This window comes from Passer montanus, unplaced genomic scaffold (genome assembly GCF_014805655.1).
Source record: "Passer montanus isolate IOZ18808 unplaced genomic scaffold, ASM1480565v1 scaffold93, whole genome shotgun sequence".
Taxonomy (NCBI): domain Eukaryota; kingdom Metazoa; phylum Chordata; class Aves; order Passeriformes; family Passeridae; genus Passer; species Passer montanus.
The window spans coordinates 40,083-63,541 of NW_024374701.1; the positions used below are offsets into that span (position 1 = coordinate 40,083).

At 50.2% G+C, this 23,459-nt stretch overlaps 1 protein-coding gene across 1 annotated transcript; it reads right to left on the reverse strand.

The window, feature by feature from the left end:
- Window positions 1-322: 322 nt before the first annotated feature.
- On the reverse strand, window positions 323-8,547 carry TAF8 (TATA-box binding protein associated factor 8). The gene is made up of 9 exons (XM_039695939.1): window positions 7,893-8,547; window positions 6,603-6,759; window positions 6,190-6,288; window positions 5,785-5,847; window positions 4,163-4,287; window positions 3,073-3,220; window positions 1,992-2,134; window positions 755-926; window positions 323-454 (listed from the first exon to the last, which is right to left on the reverse strand). Exons 1-8 carry the CDS (start codon window positions 8,064-8,066, stop codon window positions 783-785), a joined length of 1,053 nt encoding a protein of 350 aa, XP_039551873.1. The 5' UTR covers window positions 8,067-8,547; the 3' UTR covers window positions 323-454; window positions 755-782.
- Between the last annotated feature and the right edge of the window lie 14,912 nt (window positions 8,548-23,459).

Sequence of the window (23,459 nt, forward strand, 5' to 3'; positions counted from 1 at the left end):
ATAAAGGGAGGAAATAAAGGCAATAGAGGAGTGGAATAAAGGGAATAAAGGCTGGGTTCTCCAAATCCAACCCCTTGGTCCTCCAAATCCAAATCCAAGCCCTCCTGCCCCGTGTCCCTCAGCCCTTCAGAATTTAAATCCCCCCCAGTGGAGCCGAATTCCCCAGAGAATTCCCAGCTGGATTTCCTGGAGCAGTGAGCAGAAGGGGACCAGGGTGGGAGCAGAGTTCCCCAGGGGGGTCTGGGGTCTCCCCTCAGCCGGGCTGCCTCTCCCTGGCTGGAATTCCAGGGGGATTCCAGGGGGGATTCCCGGGGCATTTGGGGTCCCCCCTCAGCCAGGCTGCCTCTCCCTCTCCCTGGCTGGAATTCCAGGGGGATTCCCAGGGTGATTCCAGGGGGGATTTAGGGTCCCCCCGAGCCGGGCTGCCTCTCCCTCTCCCTGGCTGGAATTCCAGGGGGATTCCCATGGGATTTGGGGTCCCCCCCAGCCAGGCTGCCTCTCCTGAGCCCTGGCTGGAATTCCAGGGGGATTCCAGGGTGATTCCAGGGGGGATTTGGGGTCCCCCCTCAGCAGGGCTGCCTCTTCCTGGCTGGAATTCCAGGGGGATTCCAGGGGGGATTCCCGGGGGGATTTGGGGTCCCCCCAAGCCGGGCTGCCTCTCCCTCTCCCTGGCTGGAATTCCAGGGGGATTCCTGTGGGATTTGGGGTCCCCCCCAGCCGGGCTGCCTCTCCCTCTCCCTGGCTGGAATTCCAGGGGGATCCCGGGGGTTTGGGGTCCCCCCTCACTTCTTCCTGCGGATTTTGGGTTTCTTCACGGGCCGCAGGTAGGGGTTGTCGATGACGCTCTCCTCGCCGTTCCTGCTGCCCGCCAGGGAGCTGCTCTGCTGCAGCACTGAGGTGTTCTCCTTCTCGGCTCCCGCCTCCTCCTGCCACGGCAAAAACAACAACAAAAAACAAAGTCAGGCTTGGAAATGCTTCTGCTCACAGAATCCATCCCTGGGAGTGTCCACAGCCAGGCTGCAGCAATCCTGGGACAGGGGAAGGTGTCCCTGCACGTGGGACAAGGTTTTGTGTCCCCCACACCCCAAAGCGTTGCAGGATTCTGGTCAAAGCCCAGAACCCGGGGGAGGAGGGACAATCAACAAGCACACGAGGAGCTGCATTAGAGGCCAGGCCTCCTGGCTTGTGAGGCAGGGAAATCCCCTGGGAAACTGAAAATTCGGGGTGTCCTGGAAGCTCCAGCCTCGTTCTGCCTGAACTCTGCAGGGAGCTGGAGAACCAGGACAAAGCTCAGCTCCACTCCCCATTTCCCTGGAGACACAGCCAGAATTCCAAGCTGGAGAACCAGGACAATTTTTAGATCCATTTCCCATTTCCCAGGAAGCAGAGCCAGGTTCTCCAAGCTCAAGAACCCTGACACTGCCCAGTTCCATTTCCCATTTCCCATTTCCCAGAAGACACAGCCAGAATTCCAAACTGGGGAACCCTGACACTTCCCAGTTCCATTTCCCATTTCCAAGGAGGCAGAACCAGAATTCCAAGTTCAAGAACCCTGTCACTGCTGAGTTCCATTTCCCATTTCCCAGGAGGCAGAGCCAGGTTCTCCAAGCTCAAGAACCCTGACACTGCCCAGTTCCATTTCCCATTTCCCATTCCCCAGGAGGCAGAGCCAGGTTTTCCAAACTGGAGAACCCTGACACTGCTCAGTTCCATTTCCCATTTCCCAGAAGACACAGCCAGAATTCCAAACTGGGGAGCCCTGACACTGCCCAGTTCCACTCTTCCCCATCTCCCAGGAGGCAGAGCCAGAATTCCAAGCTCAAGAACCTGTCACTGTTGAGTTCCATTTCCTATTTCCCAGGAAGCAGAGCCAGGTTTTCCAAACTGGGGAGCCCTGACACTGCCCAGTTCCACTCTTCCCCATCTCCCAGAGGCAGAGGCAGCTTTCCAAGCTGCAGGAATGGCCCCAGGAGCCCCCAGGGGGTCCCCACCGTGCTCATGTGCAGCGGGAGGTTCTCGGTGTCCGTCTGCTCGTCCTGCTCCGAGGAATCCGTCTCCTCCATCTGCTGCATCTCCAGCTCGGAGGGGAGCAGAGCTGTCAGGTAGGGCACGGTGAAAGGCCTGGCAGCAATCACTGCCAGCAGGGAAAGAGGAGACACAGTCAGGGAGCTGGGAGGAATTCCTGCCCTCAGAAATCAAGGACAAAGTTACAGAGATCAAACATTTCGCTGGTTCTGGGTTTGGGTGCATTTCCTCTTCCTGCTGCTCCCAAGGATCAGGAAGGAAATCCCGAACTCTAAAAGATGGAAGTTTCTCCTTCCCAATTCCCTGATCCCTAAAAGATGGCACTCTACTTCCCAAATTTCTGATCCCTAAAAGATGGCACTCTCTATTCCAAATTTCCTGATCCCTAAAAGATGCAGTCTCTACTTCCCAATTTCCTGATCCCTAAAAGATGCAGTCTCTATTACTTCCCAATTCCCTGATCCCTAAAAGATGGCACTCTACTTCCCAAATTTCTGATCCCTAAAAGATGGCACTCTCTATTCCAAATTTCCTGATCCCTAAAAGATGGCACTCTCTACCTCCCAATTTTCTGAATCTCTTCATGTTTCCAGCAGTGTTCCAACACAGACAATCCTTGCTGAGCTCCACCCTAAATTCCCAATGATCTGGGAGATTGGGCTCCTCTTAAACGAAGCTGTGCTGCCAGCAAGCCTTGGGAAGGTGGGAACCCTCATCTGCTCTGCAGGCAGACACAGGAAACCTTCCAGCAGCAGGAAAATGTCAGGGAGAAGAAATTCCTGGGTGAGGTTACAGGGGGTGGAGCCAGGATTGGGATGAGATTTGGATTTAGGTCTTCTCCACCAGGAGAAAACAGTGAACCTTGAGGAGCTGCTTTCTGCTTTTCCTCCCCATCTTAACCCCCAAACCCCAACCTTCCATTGTGGCAATCCTTAAATCCTCTCCCAAAACCCTCTCATTTTAAGGATTCCCACACCCAGCACCTCAAACACCAGGCAGGGGGTGACCCCCAAACCACAAGGGATGTGAAATCCTGCGGTGACTGACGTGGGAATGTGCTGACATCGTCCTTGAAGAGGCTCTGGGTCTCTCCAGTCTTGGCCATGAAGCGGGTGAGGGCCCTCTCCACGTCCCGGCGCTGCGAGGCCGCCTTCTCCCGCAGCACCTGGTAATCGGACACCGGCTCCCGGTACGTCTGGGCGGGGAGAGAACGGCAGGGAGGGGCGGTGGAGGAGCTGCAGCGCCGAACTGCACAGGGACGGGGCAGCTGCAGCTCCAAACTGCACAGAAATGCAGCAGCTGCAGCTCCAAACTGCACAGGGATGGAGCAGCTGCAGCTCCAAACTGCACAGAAATGCAGCAGCTGCAGGGCCAAACTGCACAGAAATGCAGCAGCTGCAGCTCCAAACTGCACAGGAACGGGGCAGCTGCAGCTCCAAACTGCACAGGGATGGAGCAGCTGCAGCTCCAAACTGCACAGAAATGCAGCAGCTGCAGCTCCAAACTGCACAGAAATGCAGCAGCTGCAGCTCCAAACTGCACAGAAATGCAGCAGCTGCAAACAAACATCCCAGGGATGGAGCAGCTGCAGCTCCAAACTTCACTCCATCCCCACCTCCAAACTGCACAGAAATGGGGCAGCTCCACTCCAAACAAACACCCCAGGGATGGAGCAGCTGCAGGCTCTGCTCTTCAGCACCCACAGGGTTTTGGAGAGTTACAGGGGTCCAGCAGGCAGAAATCCAGGGATTCTGCACTGGGAATACTCTGGGAGCAGGTAATGGGAAGGATCCCATCCCCAGGGATGTCCACAAGCCACAAAGAAGGAACATTCAAAGCCAGGAAAAACAATACTTTGGAAAAATAGCACCAGCACTGCAGTAAAAAAAAAACAAACCAAACCCACTTCTGGGGTTCTGGACTTCAAACAGATCCCAACCAGCACAGAAATCCGACAGAAATCCAGGGATTCTGGCTGATTTCTGGATGGCAAGGGATGTCCACAACCCACAGAGAAGGAATGTGTGAGATCAGGAGAAATGTTTTGGATGGATGGCAGCAGCACTGCAGTAAAACCACCCCAACTCCTGGGATTCAAACAGACCCCAAAGAGCACAAAAATGTTGTTTTCACTCACTGGGGTCTTGATGTAGGTGTGAGGATCTGGGAACTCTGGGAAGTGGCCGGGAATGTGGGGTGGGTGAGGCTTGTTCTGCCCTGCTGTCAGCGCTTTGGGGGTCACGGGCTGGTTTGTCACTGGAGCTGCAGGGGGAAAAACACAGGGATCAGGGAAAACACCTCAGGAATCAGGGAAAACAGGACAGGAATCAGGGAAAACAACAAAAGAATCAGGGAAAAACAGCACAGGAATCAGGGAAAACAACAAAAGAATCAGGGAAAACAGCACAGGAATCAGGGAAAACAGCACAGGAATCAGGGAAAACAGCACAGGAATCAGGGAAAATAAACACAGGGATCAGGGAAAATAAACACAGGAATCAGGGAGAACAGCACAGGAATCAGGGAAAACACAGGAACCAGGGAAAACAACAAAGGAATCAGGGAAAACAACACAGAAATCAGGGAAAATAAACACAGGAATCAGGGAGAACAGCACAGGAATCAGGGAAAATAAACACAGGGATCAGGGAAAACAGCACAGGAATGAGGGGAAATAAACACAGGGATCAGGGAAAACAGCACAGGAATGAGGGGAAATAAACACAGGAATCAGGGAAAACAGAGGAATCAGGGAAAACAACACAGGAATCAGGGAAAATAAACACAGGGATCAGGGAAAATAAACACAGGAATCAGGGAGAACAGCACAGGAATCAGGGAAAACACAGGAACCAGGGAAAACAACAAAGGAATCAGGGAAAACAGCACAGGAATCAGGGAAAACACCAAAGGAATCGGGGGAAACACAGGAATCCTCCTGCCCAGGGTCCCCCAAAGCTCTGAGCCCCTCCCTGGCCATGCCATGACCTGGGATTGCCATCCCAGAAGGGAAAAGGATCCCACACAGAAATCAGGGAAAATAAACACAGGGATCATGGAGAACAGCACAGGAATCAGGGAAAACACAGGAATCAGGGAAAGCAACAAAGGAACCAGGGAAAACAACAAAGGAATCAGGGAAAACAGCACTGGGATCCATGGGATAGCCAAAGGAATCGGGGGAAACACAGGAATCCTCCTGCCCAGGGTACCCCAAAACTCTGAGCCCCTCCCTGGCCATGCCATGACCTGGGATTGCCATCCCAGAAGGGAAAAGGATCCCCTGGCCCTGCAGACAAAACCCCCCAGGGCTCTCCCGAGTCACCCAGGTCCCTTCACCCCAACACAGCAGCCCCGAATTCCTGGATAATCCCACAGAAAGCTCATCAGGAGCTCCCTGAAAGGCAGCAGGGAGGATCACAGGAATCAGGGAAAGCAACAAAGGAACCAGGGAAAACAACAAAGGAATCAGGGGAAACACAGGAATCCTCCTGCCCAGGGTCCCCCAAAGCTCTGAGCCCCTCCCTGGCCATGCCATGACCTGGGATTGCCATCCCAGAAGGGAAAAGGATCCCCTGGCCCTGCAGACAAAACCCCCCAGGGCTCTCCCGAGTCACCCAGGTCCCTTCACCCCAACACAGCAGCCCCGAATTCCTGGATAATCCCACAGAAAGCTCATCAGGAGCTCCCTGAAAGGCAGCAGGGAGGAATCCCAGCAATTCCCAGCCCCCTGGAGCCCAGGGAAGCTCCCCCACCCACGGGCAGTGATCACCATCCTCTGGGAACGCTTGGCGTAGGCAGGCAGGGTTTCCACGTTGAAGCCTGGGAGACAAAAGAGGGAAAAAAAGGAATTTATCCTGTCAAAATCCAGAGTTGTTCCAAATTGAACAAGGATGGGGCGGCCCAGGGAGCAGATCATGGGAAGGATCATGGAAAAGCATCAGCTGTGTGTGGCCACAGCAGAGGGCAGCACCCAAATCCCAGATTTTGGGGGCAGATTTCCCAACCCAGAGGTGGAAGAGAGGGAAGAGGGAGCTGCTCACCCCAGATTTTGGGGAATTATTTCCCAATCCAAAGGTGGGAATAGAGGGAGCTGCTCAGCCCAGATTTTGGGGGCAGATTTCCCAATCCAGAGGTGGAATAGAGGAAGAGGGAGCTGCTCACCCATCTCCACCAGGGTCACCACGATGTCTGAGAGCGTGGGCTGGGTCCTGGCTGTGTGCTCGCAGTAGGACTTGGCACTCCTCCCAATCTCTGAAATATCTGCAGGATAAGAGCACCAGGGATGGGGATTTTCAACAAACTCAGCAGGGAATGAAAAACAACCCCTGGGATGGAGCATTTGGCAGGGTGTGTGTTTAGAATTAAAGGGTGGGGATGCTAAGAGATCCCATCCCTGTGTGCAGCAGGATCCCATCCCTGTGTGAGGGCAGGATCCCATCCCTGTGTGAGGGCAGGATCCCATCCCTGTGTGAGGGCAGGATCCCAGCCCTGTGTGCAGCAGGATCCCATCCCCGCGGGGCAGGCTGCCAGCCCTGTGTGAGGGCAGGATGCCAGCCCTGTGTGAGGGCACTCACAGCTCTGGATCATCTCGGTGAGCGTCTCCACCGCCGCCTTCTCGGCGCTCTCGAAGCCGGCCTCGGTCAGCAGCGAGCTCACCACCACCTGCAGCGTGCGGCGCCGCGCCAGCTGGTAATTGTCTGCGGGGGTGCCCGCCTGCTTGCTGCCCGCCCTCTGCCAGGGAACACAGTTATCCATGGGATACAATCCATGGGATTGTCTGCGGGGGTGCCCGCCCTCTGGGATCAGGGAACAGAGATAGGGATGGGATGGGAAGGGATAGGATCCATGGCATGGGATGCTTGCTGCCCGCCCTCTGCCAGGGAACACAGTTATCCATGGGATACAATCCATGGGATTGTCTGCGGGGGTGCCTGCCTGCTTGCTGCCCGCCCTCTGCCAGGGAACACAGTTATCCATGGGATACAATCCAGGGATTGTCTGCGGGGGTGCCCGCCTGCTTGCTGCCCGCCCTCTGGCACAGGGAACAGAGATAGGGATGGGATGGGAAGGGATAGGATCCATGGCATGGGATGGGATCCATGAGATGGGACCCATGGAATGGGATCCGTGGGATGGGATAGGATGGGATCCATTGAACCGGATCCATGGGATGGGATTGAATGGGATCCAGGGGTTGGGATCCATGGGATAGGATGGGATGGGATGGGATCCATTCAATGGGGTCCATAGGATGGGGTCCATGGGATGGGATCCATGGGATAGGATGGGGCAGGGAGCAGGTAATGGAAGGGCTTGGGAGCAGGGACCTGGGAGCAAGGAAGGGTCACAGAGCGGGGGGAATGAATATAGAGAAGGGACTGGGAAGGGACACGGAGCAAGGATTGGAAAAGGTTGGGGAGCAGGTAATGGGAAGGGCGACACAGCGGCAACACGGGCACACGCACACACGTGTGTCCTATACACCCACATACACACGTGGGCACGCGTACCTATACATATATATATTTTTTTATATACATATATTTACACACGCGTCTTTAGAAAACCTCCCAGACGCTTTTTGACACGCGGCCCCTTTAAGGACTCCCCCACAAGCCCCGCCCCGCCCCCCGCCAGCCAATTGGAGCGCGCCATCCTCGGCCAATCAAACCCCGCCTCCCCTCAGGGCCTCCAGCCAATCAGCGCCTCCCGCTCTCCACCCGCCGCCTCCACGCTCCGCGGCCTGCCCGCGGCCGCCTCCGCGCCCCGGAGGGATCGGGCGCTGCCGCCCCGCCCGGGCCCGCCGGGAACCCGCCGGGAACCCGCCCCCACAGCCCCGCGCCCCGGGGATTAAGCGCCGTTACCGTGCCGGAGCTCCCGGACGCTGTGTCAGCCATCTTGGAGCCATATGGAGCTGTGCGCATGCGCCAGATGCGGGCGGGGCGGTTGCTGCTGCGCGGGGCATTGTGGGAGTTGTAGTGCAGGCGGGGCCGCGCGCGGGGCATTGTGGGAGTTGTAGTGCGGAGGAGGGGCCACATCTGGAGGCGCCCACCCCCCGCACATCTGGATACCCCGAGGGGTGGAACGAGACGGGACTGACGGTCCCGCCCATCCCAAACCGGCCTGGGGCTGCGCGGGACACAAGGGCCGCCAGGATTTTGCCGAGTCAGCAAAGTCTCCGTTGAAACCTGATTTATCGCATCCCAATTTATCACATCCCCATTTATGACACCCTCATTTATGGCATCCCCATTTATGACACCCTGATTTATGGCATCTCCTTGAGCCAGGGATGAAGGCTGCCCCACTCATTAACTCTCCTTTCTCGCTGATTGGGCTGGAAAGTGCACAAAGACCATCCTGAGCTAATTGTGATTTATGCCCCATTTTGATTGTGATTTATTGTGATTTGATATTGGAAATGGAAACAACCAACCCCAGACTGGTTTAATGGAAAGAACCAACCCCAGACTGGGATTTCAGTCTGGGAATTTTCCAGAGGAAATCCCGGAGCTGTTTAACCTCCTGGACCTGAAATCCCACTGTGGATTCCCAGAGGAGATCAGGATCAAAGGATGGAGCTGCTGTGCTTGGTTCCCTCATTCCCAGGATTTCCTGCCTTTTCCAACCTCGGTATTCCATGATTTTTTGACTCCCTGAATCCAATTTAAAAGGGGCAGAATTCAGAAGCAAAACCCTGCTGACCCCTTGTGTCCATCCCCATTCCACGGCTGCTCCCAGCTGGAATTAAAATTCCATTTTTTTCACAGGCACAGAGAGAGGGGGGCAGAGTTTCCAGGGTGCAAAACAAACTCTGAGGGTCCAAATTCCAGTGGGGAATTTTCCAGAGGAAATCCTGGAGCAGTTGAACCCCCTGGCCCTGAATTCCCACTGAATTCCCAGAGAAGATCAGGATGAAAGGACGGAGCTGCTGCGCTTTTCCCTCCTCAGAAATCCCCAGGATTTCCCGCTGCCAGCAGAGGGCACGCTGGGACCGAGAAATTCTCATTAATTCCGAGCCTCTTCATTCGCAAACCAACGCGGCAGCGCTGAGTTAATTAAAATTAATGACGATTTTCAGCTGTGAAAATCCCACCCCAAAAAAAAAAAATCCACCCAGTTCCCACTCGAGACTGAAAATTCCTCCGGGCCCCCAAATTTTTTGGGTAAAATCTGAGGGGTTGGGTGCAGTTTGACACTGAGCAACGCTTGGTGTGCTCAGGAAGTTGGGAATAAACAGAATTTTTTGGGAATAAACAGAATTTTCGGGAATAAACAGAATTTTTTGGGATTTTTTTGGGTTTTTTCCCCCTTATGGACATTGGGTTGTGCTGCCAGGAATGGAAACTCCAACGTGGATGGGAATAAACGGAATTTTTTGGGATTTTTTTGGGGTTTTTTCCCCCTTATGGACATTGGGTTGTGCTGCCAGGAATGGAAACTCCAACGTGGAGAGTTTAAAGCCACGGGGCTGTTGGGGTTTGTGTTTTATTTTGAGTTTTGAGACATTTTTTTAATACTTGATGGATATTATTTGTTTGTTCAAGTGTTATTGGTGGCAATTTGTTGTTATTAAAGGCTCTGGAAGTGAAAATTGTGGAGTTTTCTGCCTGGAGAGGTCGATCCAAACCCCTCGGGGTGGGAATCAGGATATTCCAGGAGGGATTTTAAACACAGAGAGGTCGATCCAAAAGGGATTTTAAACCTGGAGAGTTGATCCAAGCCCCTCGGGGTGGGAATCAGGATGATCCAAAAGGGATTTTAAACACAGAGAGGTCGATCCAAAAGGGATTTTAAACCTGGAGAGTTGATCCAAACCTCTCGATAACCACGGGGGAGAAGCTCTCGGATCCCACAAATCCCAGGAAATCCACAGGGCCCGGGGGGTGCTCCCGAATTCCCAGCTCCACTGGAAAATTGGAAGAGCTGGAATCCATCCCCAGTCACCCTGGCAGGGAATCCTGCAGGCCCTGGATCCTTCTGGAAGTTTCTGCTCCAGCAGGACGAGCTGCAGCAGCTCCTGGGAGCTGAGAGTAGGGCAGGAGAGGGGACAGTCCCTGAAAATGTCCCCAAGGGTGGCACCCCAGAGAGGGGACAATCCCTGAAAAGGGAAAGTCCCCAGGGATGGCACTCCAGAGGAGGGGACAATCCTTGATAAAGTCCCAAAAAAGAGGGGACAATCCCTGATAAAGTCCCCAGGGATTGCAGCCCCAAAGGAGGGGACAATCCCTGATAAAGTCCCGGGGATGCCAGCCCCATGGAGGGGACAATCCCTAATAAAGACCCCAAGGATGGCACCCCAGAGGAGGGACAGTCCCTGATAAAGTCCCCGGGATGGCAGCCCCAAAAAAGGGGGGAAAAATCCCTGATAAAGTCCCCATGGAGGGGACAATCCCTGATAAAGTCCCTGGGGATGGCAGCCCCAAAAAGGGAGGGGACAATCCGTCCCTGATAAAGTCCCCAGGGATGGCAGCCCCAAAAAAGGGGGGACAATCCCTGATAAAGTCCCCATGGAAGGGACAATCCCTGATAAAGTCCCAGAGGAGGGGACAATCCCTGATAAAGTCCCCGGGATGGCAGCCCCAAAAAAGGGGGGAAAAATCCCTGATAAAGTCCCCATGGAGGGGACAATCCCTGATAAAGTCCCTGGGGATGGCAGCCCCAAAAAGGGAGGGGACAATCCCTGATAAAGTCCCCATGGAGGGGACAATCCCGATAAAGTCCGTGCAGCTCCCTGGGGACTTGATATTGACCCTGAGGATGCCAGCCCCAGAGGAGGGGACAATCCCCGATAAAGTCCCCATGGAGGGGACAATCCCGATAAAGTCCCAGAGGAGGGGACAATCCCGATAAAGTCCCCATGGAGGGGACAATCCCGATAAAGTCCCCAGGGTGGCAGCCCCAGGGCCGCAGCTGGAGCTGCAGCAGCAGCTGGCAGGCCACGATAGGTGCTGTGCTGTCACCTCCCTGCGCCCTGGGGACAGAGCTGTCCCTCCCTCCCTCCCAGCTGCAGCTTTCTCCAGAATTCCTTCTGGAACTTTCTGCCTGCCCCCCCCCGTGCAGCTCCCTGGGGACTTTGCGGGTCCCCTTGGCCTGGGGGGTTTGGGGTCCTTCTCTCTGTGCAGTTTGGAAGAGGGAAAATAAGTGAAGGAAATTTTGGGGGCTAAAATCTTGATCCTGGATAAAATTCCCCTCAGGATTTGTCCTCGGGGTTGGATGAGAGGAATTCCATCCGGTTTTAGCACCCCAAAAACCGATCTGAGCGGGTTTTCCACACTCCAGGTGGGCAGGAAGGGAAAGACGCTTTATACATTTTTTATTATTATTTTTTTTTGGTTGGGGTTTTTTGTTTGGTTTTTTTTCGGGGGGGGTGGTTTCTTTTGTTTTGTTTTTTGGGGGGTTTTGTTTTGTTTTGGGGTGGTTTTTTGGTTTTGGGGTGGTTTTTTTTGTTTGTGGTTTTTTTTGGCTTTGTTTTGTTTTGGTTTTTTGGTTTTGGGGGATTTTTTTATTTTTGTTGTTGTTTTGGGGTTTTGTTAAGACGCTTTATACATTTTTTATTATTATTTTTTTTTGGTTGGGGTTTTTTGTTTGGTTTTTTTTCGGGGGGGGTGGTTTCTTTTGTTTTGTTTTTTGGGGGGTTTTGTTTTGTTTTGGGGTGGTTTTTTGGTTTTGGGGTGGTTCTTTTTTTGTTTGTGTTTTTTTTGGCTTTGTTTTGTTTTGGTTTTTTGGTTTTGGGGGATTTTTTTATTTTTGTTGTTGTTTTGGGGTTTTGTTGGTTTTTTGTTTTTGTGGGGTTTTTTTTGTTTGTCTGTTTTGTTTTTTCCTTTTGTTCAGGGGTTTTTGTTTGGATGTGGGGTTTCAGCAGGACAAGGCTCAGGAACTCGGAGCTTCTCCCCGATTCCAGCAGCAGTGAAGGATCCGGGACCTTCCCCAGGCTCCGAGCAGGGCCGGGGCTCTTTTGGGGGGAAATATTCAAATTTCGATCAAGCGATTTCCCACGGGCCCTGCCCGCTCCGGGGGCACCGGGGGTGGCACGCCACGCTTCACGTGCCCACAGCTGCCACCTCCTGTCACCTCCTGTCACTCGGGCTGGGCCTCTCCTGTGACAAAGGAGGGACACAAACCTGGCAGGGCCGTGGGGCTGGAACACGGGGAGGGAGGGGACAGTGACAGGGGACAGGGACAGGGGACAGTGACAGGGGATCGGGCTGGGCCGCTCCTGTGACAAAGGAGGGACACAAACCTGGCAGGGCCGTGGGGCTGGAACACGGGGAGGGAGGGGACGGTGACAGGGGACAGTGACAGGGGACAGTGACACACAGGGGACAGTGACACACAGGGGACAGGGACACTGGGACAGGGACAGGGGACAGTGACACTGGGACAGGGACAGGGGACAGGGACACACTGGGGACAGGGACACACTGGGGACAGGGACACGGGGGACAGTGACACTGGGGACAGGGACAGGGGACAGTGACAGGGGACAGTGACACACTGGGGACAGTGACACACAGGGGACAGGGACAGGGGACAGTGACAGGGGACAGTGACACTGGGCTCAGTGACACAAGGGACAGTGACACACAGGGGACAGTGACACACAGGGGACAGTGACGGGACAGTGACAGCCAGGGGGTGACGCACAGGGGTTGACAGATGGGGTGACAAGCAGGAAATGGGGGAAAACCCCAAAACTGCCCCATTTAGTGGCATTGGGATGCTCCAATACCCCTGCAACCCTTTTTAACCCCTTTTAAGCCCAGCTTTGCAGAGCTCAGCCTTGAGCTCAGGACCCCCCCAGCAGAATTTCTGCTCCCCGAGCCCCGCTGCCTTTGCAGGCTGCCCCAAAAACCAGCTCAGAGCCAGCCCGGGCTGCAGGTGTGGGGTTCAGAGGGGATTTTGGGGTGCAGAAGCTGCTCGGGGGCACCCCTGGCGTTGTCAGCTGCGCGCCCAGCCCCGCAGGTGAGCAGAGATCGTTGCTCACATCTATTTTTTTCCCGCTCGATTTTGCGCTCTGCAGGAAGTAAAGAAACGTTTGTGAAGGCTCTCGGCGTGTCTGGCAGGTAAAAATAAATTTGTGGGGCACAACGGGTTTGTGGGGACCCCCTGAAATCTGTGGGGGCAAAGGCAGAGTTGTGGTTTTGGGGCTTTTTTTGTTTCTTGTTGTCTCTCCTGTCACCATCAGGGGAATCATCCTTGGGGGAAGGCCCTGGCTCCATCAGGGCAGGAATCAGGCAGGATTTTGGGGGTTAGAGGTGTAAAAAAATGGGATTTTGGGGTGGGATTTTGCATTTCCCAACCCTATTTCCCAGGAATTTGGGGTGTCTTGGAGCATTTCCCAAGCTCATTTCACAGGAGAGCCCTGTGAGGTTCAGGCCAAATGCACAGTCCCTGGTTTTGGTTTATTCCTTAGGATGGAATTTATCACTCAGGGTAGAATTTATCACTCAGGATAGAATTTATCACTTATTTCCAGTTTATTAATTAGGATAACATTCACCTCAGGCAGTGGATCCCCCAAAAAAAGAGGGATTTTCTGTTTCCCTGGATGGAAAATTGAGCTCCTGAGCCAAGCAGGACTTCCCAGGGCACGTTTTTGGTCCCTGCTTGGATGTGTCCCCTCCTTCAGACAGCCCCAATCCCAATGCCAATGCCAATCCCAATCCCAGTCCCAATCCCAATCCCAATCCCAGCACCTGGCATCGCTTCCCAGCAGCCCAGGAGCTGCCCTGGCCAGGGGCTGAGCAGAAAAAATGCAAATTTTCAATATTTGAGGTGATTCCAAGTCTCTCACACACGGAGGTTGAGGCAGGATGGATTTCCTGGAGGGGGACGAGCAGAAAAATTTGGGATTTCCATTCCAAACCCTGCAAGGAGGGGAGTCTGAGGAAAAATTTGGGATTTGAGTTCCAAACTCTTCGAGGAGGTGGGCTGAGGAAAAATTTGGGATTTCCATTCCAGACCCTGCAGGGCTGAGGAAAAATTTGGGATTTCCATTCCAGACCCTGCAGGGCTGAGGAAAAATTTGGGATTTCCATTCCAGACCTTGCAGGGCTGAGGAGAAAAATTTGGGATTTCCATTCCAAACTCTGCAGAGCTGAGGACAAATTTGAGATTTCCACTCCAGTCCCTGCAGAGCTGAGGAAAAATTTGGGATTTCTATTCCAGGCCTTGCAGGGCTGAGGAAAATTGTGGGATTTCCATTCCAGACCTTTTAGGTCTGAGGGAAATTGTGGGATTTCCATTCCAGACCCTGCAGGGCTGAGGAAAAATTTGGGATTTCCATTCCAAACTCTGCAGAGCTGAGGACAAATTTGAGATTTCCACTCCAGTCCCTGCAGAGCTGAGGAAAAATTTGGGATTTCTATTCCAGGCCTTGCAGGGCTGAGGAAAATTGTGGGATTTCTGTTCCAAACTTTTCAAGTCTGAGGGAAATTGTGGGATTTCCATTCCAGACCCTGCAGGGCTGAGGAAAAATTTGGGATTTCCATTCCAAGCCTGCAGTTTCATGGCACAGCAGCCTCTGGAAGTGCAGGCAGCTCTTCCCCCTTGATCTGCAGGGTGCTGATACCTCGGGCCAGCCTCTCCCTGTGCCTGGGGACAGGGCCAGCACTGCTATCGCTGCCTGTCCCCATCCCCACACTTTTCTTTGTCTCATTTCTCCATGAGGGCTTTGCATTCTGAGAAACCCAAGCCTGGAGCTGCAGGAAAACAAAAAAAAAAACAACAACAAAAAAGGACTTTTTGTTTTATCTCTGCCCTTTCTGCTCTCAGGGTGGCCACAGGGCCTCGATAAGTCCAGGCTGGGCTGGCAGGATTAGAGCCCAAGGTGCCACCTGCCAGGCTCTGGGGACACCCAGATGTGGCACAGCTTCCCCAGCACCCGTCCCCAGCTGCTTTGCCATGAAACGGAGCCTCCTGAGGGGTTTATTCACGGCTGGAAACGCTGCAGCCACTCCTCAGCGGGGTCTGAGCCCCTCCTGAGGGCCCTTTTTGGGGACGGTTTGTGGGGTTGTGTCACCGTGGTCAGGCTGGGCAAGGCCTGCAGCGCAAAATTCCCATTTGGGGCATCACAGACAAGGTCTGCACCCCAAAATTCCCATTTAGGGCACAACAGCGAAGGCCTGCACCCCAAAATTCCCATTTAGGGCACAACAGCGAAGGCCTGCACCCCAAAATTCCCATACAGGGCATCACAGCCAAGGCCTGCACCCCAAAATTCCCCTTTAGGGCATCACAGACAAGGCCTGCACACCAAAATTCCCATTTAAGGCATCAGAGCCATGGCCAGAGCCCCAAAATTCCACTTTAGGGCATCACAGCCAAAGCCTGCAGCACAAAATTCTACTTTAGATCATCACAGCCAAGGCCTGCACCCCAAAATTCCACTTTAAGGCATCACAGACAAAGCCTGCACCCCAAAATTCTCATTTGGGCATCACAACCAAGGCCAGAACCCCAAAATTCCCCTTTTAGAGCACAACAGCCAAGGCCTGCACCCCAAAATTCCCCTTTAGGGCACACCAGCCAAGGAATCACTGCTTGCTGAGCTGGAGGAGCTTTATTCACCCCCGAGATGTTTTTACACAAATTTGGCCCCACTTCACATCAAACCCCGTTTATTTCACATCTCTGCTGATTTAAATACAGTCACACCGAGCTGCTTTCACCACCACAACATCCTCTGCCGGCTGCTGGAAGGAGCAAGGCTCCGCTCTGCCCGGAGCCCACCTGATTCTGAGAGAAATTCTCCCCCAAATCCCTTTTCCCATCAGCTGTGCCACACTCCGGAGCCGGCCAGGTCCTGTCCTTGTCACCGCCAGGCAGCACAAACCCTCTGGCAGCTTCTCCCAGGAAACCAAATCCCACATTTCCCCCTCTTCCCTGGGTTCTCAGGCAGCTCCTTTGTCCTCCTTATCTCGAGCTTGGCACCTCCTGTGTGTGACAGAGCCCAAAAAAAATCCGGATTTTTCCTGGGGGTGCTTTTAAAATAATAATATTCCCAAATCCTGGATCGCCACCCCTTGGATCAGGCAGGACTTCAAAGTGCTGCTGGGAGTTGTCACTACAAAAGGCAGCTCTGAAAGTCCCTAAATCCTGTGTGAAGCTGATTAATTTACACCCTGTTAATTACCAGGTGCCTTTCCAAGGGGCTGCTCCAGCGTTTCATTGCACAACGTCATTTTCAAGGGAATTAAATCCTTTGTTTCTGTGTTTGTGGAGCTGTTTTGAAAGGCATCATCTCCCACCTGGGAATTTTCTCCCATCCTGAAGGCTTTTATTACCTTTAATAAAACAAAACTATTAATAACTAATCACCTAAATACAAATGGGCTCCATGCTCTGGAAGTGCAGAATAAACCTGGTCAGTTTTAGAGTTCCACGTGGGTATTTCACCTGGAGTGCCTGAATGTTGTGATCTCACCTGGCTGGAGGGAAACTGAGGCCGGGAGCAGCTGAGTGCTCTGAGAAGAGCAAAAAAGAAAATCAATCCCCAATCCCTGGCTCTTCCCAAAATGGATTTTCACCCTGAATATTGATTTTCACAATCCCCAATCCCTGGCTCTTCCCAAAATGGATTTTCACCCTAAATATTGATTTTTACAATCCTTAATCCCTGGCTCTTCCCAAGATGGATTTTCACCCTAAATATTGATTTTCACAATCCTTAATCCCTGTCTCTTCCCAAGATGGATTTTCACCCTGAATATTGATTTTCACAATCCCCAATCCCTGGCTCTTCCCAAAATGGATTTTCACCCTAAATATTGATTTTTACAATCCTTAATCCCTGGCTCTTCCCAAGATGGATTTTCACCCTAAATATTGATTTTCACAAACCTCAATCCCTGGCTCTTCCCAATCCCTGGCTCTTCTCTATATGGATTTTCATCCTAAATATTGATTTTCACAATCCCCAATCCCTGGCTCTGCCCAATATGGATTTTCACCCTAAATATTGATTTTCACAATCCTTAATCCCTGGCTCACCCCTATATGGATTTCCACAATAAATATTGATCCCATATTTTTACTACACATCCCATTAATGGAAAAACTCTCATTTTTCTCTCGACAAAACTCATTTAGGAAACTGAAAAATAGGAAATTGCTGTGCAGCTGAAAGTGTGCGAGCCGGGCCAGGAAGGCACCGGGACCTGCCCAGGGATGATTTGCAAGAACCGTTGTGGTTTCACCCCTGAGAGCCCCCCGGGCTCTGCAGAGAGGGGACAGCACCCAGCCCGAGTGTCCCTGTCCCCAGGAGCCCCCAGGCTGAGTGCCCCTGTCCCCTGCGACCCCCAGGCTCTGTCCCTTTCCCCTGAGACCCCCCAGGCTCTTTGACCCTGTCCCTGAGACCCCCAAGGCTCTGTGTCCCTGTCCCTGAGACCCCCAAGGCTCTGTGTCCCTGTCCCCTGAGACCCCCAGGCTCTGTGTCCCTGTCCCCTGAGACCCCCAGGCCGTGTGTCCCTGTCCCTGAGACCCCCAAGGCTTTGTGACCATGTCTCTGAGACCCCCAGGGGACCCCCCCAGCCTAGTGTCCCTGTCCCTGAGACCCCCAGGCCCTGTCCCTGTCCCCTGAGACCCCCAGGCCGTGTGTGCCTGTCCCTGAGACCCCCAAGGCTTTGTGACCATGTCCCTGAGACCCCCAGGGGACCCCCCCAGCCGAGTGTCCCTGTCCCCTGAGACCCCCCAGGCTCTGTCCCTGTCCCTGAGACCCCCAGGCTCTGTGACCCCGTCCCTGACACCCCCCAGCCGAGTGTCCCTGTCCCCGTGCCAGCGGCGGTGGCAGCCCGGAGGAAGTGGCAGCGCCAGCTCTGCTGGCAGCGCTGGGACAGCAGAGGGACATTGCCAGGGCTGTGCTGGGGTCTCCAGGAAACCTCTGCAGGCTCCCGGCCCAGCTCAGGAGACCCAGATCTGCTTCCCCTGCGGCTGTGCCAGCACCGGGGGGGTTTGGGGGGGTCCAGGCGGGATTTGCTCCCAGCCCTGCTGGATGGAGCCGCGGTTTTGTTGGAATTGGGGCCCTGCGCACCCTGCCCGGGGCTGGGGCAGCTCGGAGCCCCCCGGGACCCCAGACCCGAGTGGGGACAGCAAAATGCTGCTCGCCCTCCTGACCTGGGGCTGCTCCAGCCTTCCCCAGGTGTTTGCTTCCCAAAACCCCAAATTTCACTGGATATTCATCTCCCAAAACCCCCAATTTCACTGGGTGTTCATCTCCCAAAACCCCAAAATTCACAGGATATTTGTCTCCCAAAACTTCACTGGATATTCGTCTCCCAAAACCCCCAAAACTTCACTGAGTGTTCATCTCCCAAAACTCCACAGGGTGTTCATCTCCCTAAACCCCAAAATTTCACAGGATATTCGTCTCCCAAAACTCAAAAACTTCACTGGGTGTTAATCTCCCAAAACCCCAAATTTCACAAGGTGTTCATCTCCCAAAAGCCCAAACTTTACCAGATGTTCATCTCCCAAAACCCCAAATTTCACAGGATATTCATCTCCCAAAACCCCAAAATTCACAGGATATTTGTCTCCCAAAACTTCACAGGGTGTTCATCTCCAAAACCCCAAAACTTCACTGGATTATTATCCCAGAATAAAAAAATCATTCTTCCAGAATAAAGAAATCGTTATCCCAGGAAATCCTTCAGGATTCCCTCCATCCCTGAACAGGGAATGATTCTCCTGGGAATCCTGCCCAGACTCCAGCTTAAACCTGGCTTAAACCCCCTCACGCTGCTCTGAGCTCAGCTTATAAATGAAATTATTCTGCCAGGAAATCCTTCAGGAGCCCTCTGAGCCCTGCCCATAAAAAATAACCTGCAACTCCAAATTCTTCTTTTTATAATTTAAAAATTTATGTAAATATATGAAATATTTCAAATATTCAAAAAACCCAAAGCCATGGAATCTCCCTCGGCAGCGAGATCAGGGCAGGAAGGATGGACAGGGCAGGGGCGTGGAAAAAAAAGCTGAATTTTAGATGTAAAACATCAGGGCAGTGGGGTTTTTTTTCACTTTTTGCATAATTGGTGACCACAGACAATCCCCTGAAATGACCTAAATTTATCCCATCCGGGGGCTTTCCAAGCCTAGTTTGTTTTCTGAAATTCTGGTTTCAGCTTTGCTTTTGCTTTTCTATTTTATTTTTTTCTTTCTTTCTTTTTCTTTTTTTTCCCCCTTTTTTTCTTTTTTTTCTCTTCTTTTTTTTTATAATTTTTTTCTTTTTTTTTCTCTTCTTTTTTAATAATTTTTTTATTTTTTTTCTTTTTTTTTCCTTTTTTTTTTCCTTTTTTTTTTTCCTTTTTTTTTCCTTTTTTTTTTTTAATGAATACAAACTCTTGTGAAGAAATATTCTTCTGTTTCTATTGGAAGGCAGAAACCAGCAAAAGTTAATATACAATATTGAGGAACACTTGGTGCAAATGGAGGCTTTCCAAGCCTAGTTTGTTTTCTGAAATTCTGGTTTCAGCTTTGCTTTTGCTTTTCTTTTTTATTTTTTTTCTTTCTTTTTCTTTCCCTTTTTTTCTTTTTTTTTTCTTCTTTTTTTATATTTTTTCTTTTTTTCTTTTTTTCTTTTTTTCTTTTTTTCCTTTTTTTTTTCCCTTTTTTTCTTTTTTTTCTCTTCTTTTTTTTTATAATTTTTTTCTTTTTTTTTCTCTTCTTTTTTAATAATTTTTTTATTTTTTTTCTTTTTTTTTCCTTTTTTTTTTTCTTTTTTTTTTCTTCTTTTTTTATATTTTTTCTTTTTTTCTTTTTTTCCTTTTTTTTTTCCTTTTTTTTTTCTTTTTTTTTTTTTTATTTTTTTTTTTTTTTTTTTTTTCCTTTTTTTTTTTCTTTTTTTTTTTCCTTTTTTTTTCCTTTTTTTTTTTTAATTTTTTTTTTCTTTCTTTCTTTCTCTCCTGGCGTCTTCCCCAGCTGAATTCTGGTTCTGAAATGCAGATTTGGGAGCAAAAACGAGAGCTCACCTGGGGCTGCCTCGCCCTGGTTCGAGGCTGAGTCACTGAAAATGAGATTTCACTGGAGATTTCCTGGGGAAAAGGGAACTGAGGCTCCAAACTGCTGCCAGGAGGACAAAGGAAGGCAAAAATGCCCCCAAAAATCAGATGAAATGGCACGTGGAACCAGCAGGGATTTCCCTGTGGGATCGGGAATTTCCTGCGGGATCGGGAGGATTTTCCTCATGGGATCAGGAGGAATTTTGTCATGGAATCAGGAATTTTCCTAAGGGATCAGGAGGATTTTCCTACAGGATTGGGAGGATTTTCCTCATGGAATCAGCAGGAATTTCCTATGGGATCAGGAGGAATTTCTTCATAGAATCAGGAAGAATTTTCCTACAGGATCAGGACGAATTCCCTATGGGATCAAGAGGAATTTTCCTACAGGATCAGGAGAAATTTCCTCTTGGAATCAGGAATTTCCTTACGGGATCAGGAGGAATTTTTCCTATGGGATCAGGAGGAATTTTCTATGGATTCAGGAGGAATTTCTTCTTAGCATCAGCAGGAATTTCCTATGGGATCAGGAGGATTTTTGTATGGAATCAGGAGGAATTTCTTCTTAGCATCAGGAGGAATTTTCCTATGGGATCAGCAGGAATTTCCTATGGGATCAGCAGGAATTTCCTTATGGGATCAGCAGGAATTTCTTCATGGAATCAGGAAGAATTTTCCTACAGGATCACAAGGATTTTCCTTATGGAATCAGCAGGAATTTCCTCATGGAATCAGGAATTTCCTTAGAGGATCAGGAGGATTTACCTATGGGATCAGAAGGAATTTCTTCTTAGAATCAGGAGGAATTTCCCCATGGAATCAGCAGGAATTTCCTCATGGAATCAGAAATTTCCTTACAGGATCAGGAGGAATTTTCTTATGGGATCAGGAGGATTTTTCTATGGAATCAGGAATTTCCTTATGGGATCAGGAATTTCCTATGGAATCAGCAGGAATTTCTTTATGGGATCAGCAGGAATTTCCTTATGGGATCAGTAGGAATTTCCTTATGGGATCAGGAGGAATTTCCTTATGGGATCAGGAGGATTTTCCTATGAAATCAGCAGGATTTTCTTCATAGAATCAGGAGGAATTTTCCTACAGGATCAGCTGGATTTTCCTCATGGAATCAGCAGGAATTTCCTCATGGGATCAGGAGGAATTTCCTACAGGATCAGGAGGATTTTCCTCATGGAATCAGCAGGAATTTCCTCATGGGATCAGGAGGAATTTGGAGTCCCCATTCCCAGAGCTGACTAAGGAATTCCTGAGTGCTCCAGCCTGGGCTGGGCGATCCTGGAGGGATTTTCCAGCCCCAGCAATTCCAGCACCACGGAGAAATAACCCCAGGCTCCACCAGCCCCACATCCACCCCTTGGAAAACTCCCACTTCCCCCTCACCACCAACACCCCAAAACAAAAATCCCAATTTTATAAATCCCAATTTTATGGTTCAGCCAAGACCAGCCTCACCCTGCCCAGCTCCTGGAAGTCACCACTCTTGGTTTTTTTTGTCATTTTTACTCCCAAAGAATTTCCTTTTTTAACACTGCCCTCCTATCTACGTCCAGCAGTGACCAAAATTTGGTTTTCCTGGAATTTGCCCCCATTTCCCTCCCCACACCCCCAGTTTAGGCTTTGCAGGATCCTGCACTGTGAATTTTTTTTGCATTTCCAGCCTGCAGAGGCTCCACTTCTGCCCGCTCATCCTCTGCTTGTGCAACCTCCCCTCCCCTTCCCCCTTTTTGGGGCCACAAACCCCAGGGACAGCAGCAAACCCTGCAAGGCTGCGACAAAAAAATTAAAAAAAAACACCCTGAAACTCTCAATTTCCAAAGAAACTGCCCCAAAACCAGAAGGCCCAAAAGGCACCGCCTTTGCTGGAGTCAAAAATTGCTGTTTTTGTAAAAAATGTGGGATTTGGGGCCTTCTCCTCCCCTGCACCCCGGGGTGAAAGCAGCTCCTGATCCTGATCTGGATTTTATTTTATATATATTTTATATATAAAATGTAGAAAATTTATATAGAGATATAATTTATATTTGTTTATAATTTGTTTATATTTATATTTGTATTTATATTTACACTTATGCATTATGTGTATATGTATTCATATATTTTTATATTTATATGTATTCATATATACTTTACATTTATATATTTCATATATATAATTTTATATAGAATGTAGTTTTATATAGAATATAAATTATATATATAAAGATAGATACAATATATATTAAATATGTATGTAAAAGATATAATATAGATCATATATAATATATATAGTATGAGTGTATATAATATATATACTTTATATATATACTCTATATATATAAGTATATAGAAAATATAAACGATATAAATTATATATATAAATATATATATAAATAATATATATAATATAGATTATATATATAATATATATAGTATAAGTATATATAATATACATACTTTATATATATACTTTATATATATATAAGTATATATAAAATAAAGATTATATAAATTAAATATAAATTATATATATATATATAAAAAAAATAGAAATTTTATATGCTGATTTCTGACGTTGTCAAACCGCAGCTTCGCGCTGGGAATCATCTCCGGAATCATCCCCGGAATCATCCCCGGAATCATCTCCGGAATCATCCCCGGAATGATCTCCGGAATCATCTCCGGAATCATCTCCGGAATCATCCCCGGAATGATCCGCGCCCGGGAGCCGGGAGTGAGAACGGGCGCGAGGCTGGTCATTGCACTGCCGGGGGAGAAGGGAGCTCGGAAAGGGGAAAAAGGGGAAAAAAGCGGGGGAAAGGGGGGAAGAAAAAACAAGGGGGAAAAGAAGGGAAAAAAAAGAAAAAAAAAAGGAAAAAAAAGGAAAAAAAAGGGGAAAAAAAACAAGGGGGAAAAAGAAGGGAAAAAAAAAAAAAAGGAAAAAAGGGGGGGGAATAAAGGGGGAAAAAAGGAATTTAAAAAAGGGAGGGAAGGAAAAACAGGGGGAAAAGAGGGAAAAGGGGGAAAAAAGAAAAAACAAGCGGGAGAAGAAGGGGGAAAAAAGGAAAAAAAGGAAAAAAAGGGGGAAAAAACAAGGGGGAAAAAGAAGGGGGAAAAAAGGGAAAAAAAAGGAAAAAAGGAGTAATTGAAAATCAATGCTAAGACAATGAAGGAAGAAAGGCATAAGAATGCAATTGAGAACTGATATTGATAGGGCAACTGGAGGGGTTGGAATTTGGAAAATGAAGTTGGAAAATCTCAGAAACAGGTGAAGAGAGAGTGTTACGAGAGTAGCAAGTGTCCTCACCCACCCCTCAAGGTGGTGGGAGTTCTTTCTCATTGGGGGCCGGGGCCGGGGCGGGAGCGCCGCCAGTTCCCGGCGGCCCGCGGCCGAGCCGGAGGTGGCTGCGGCGCCTCGCTCCGCCCGCGCCC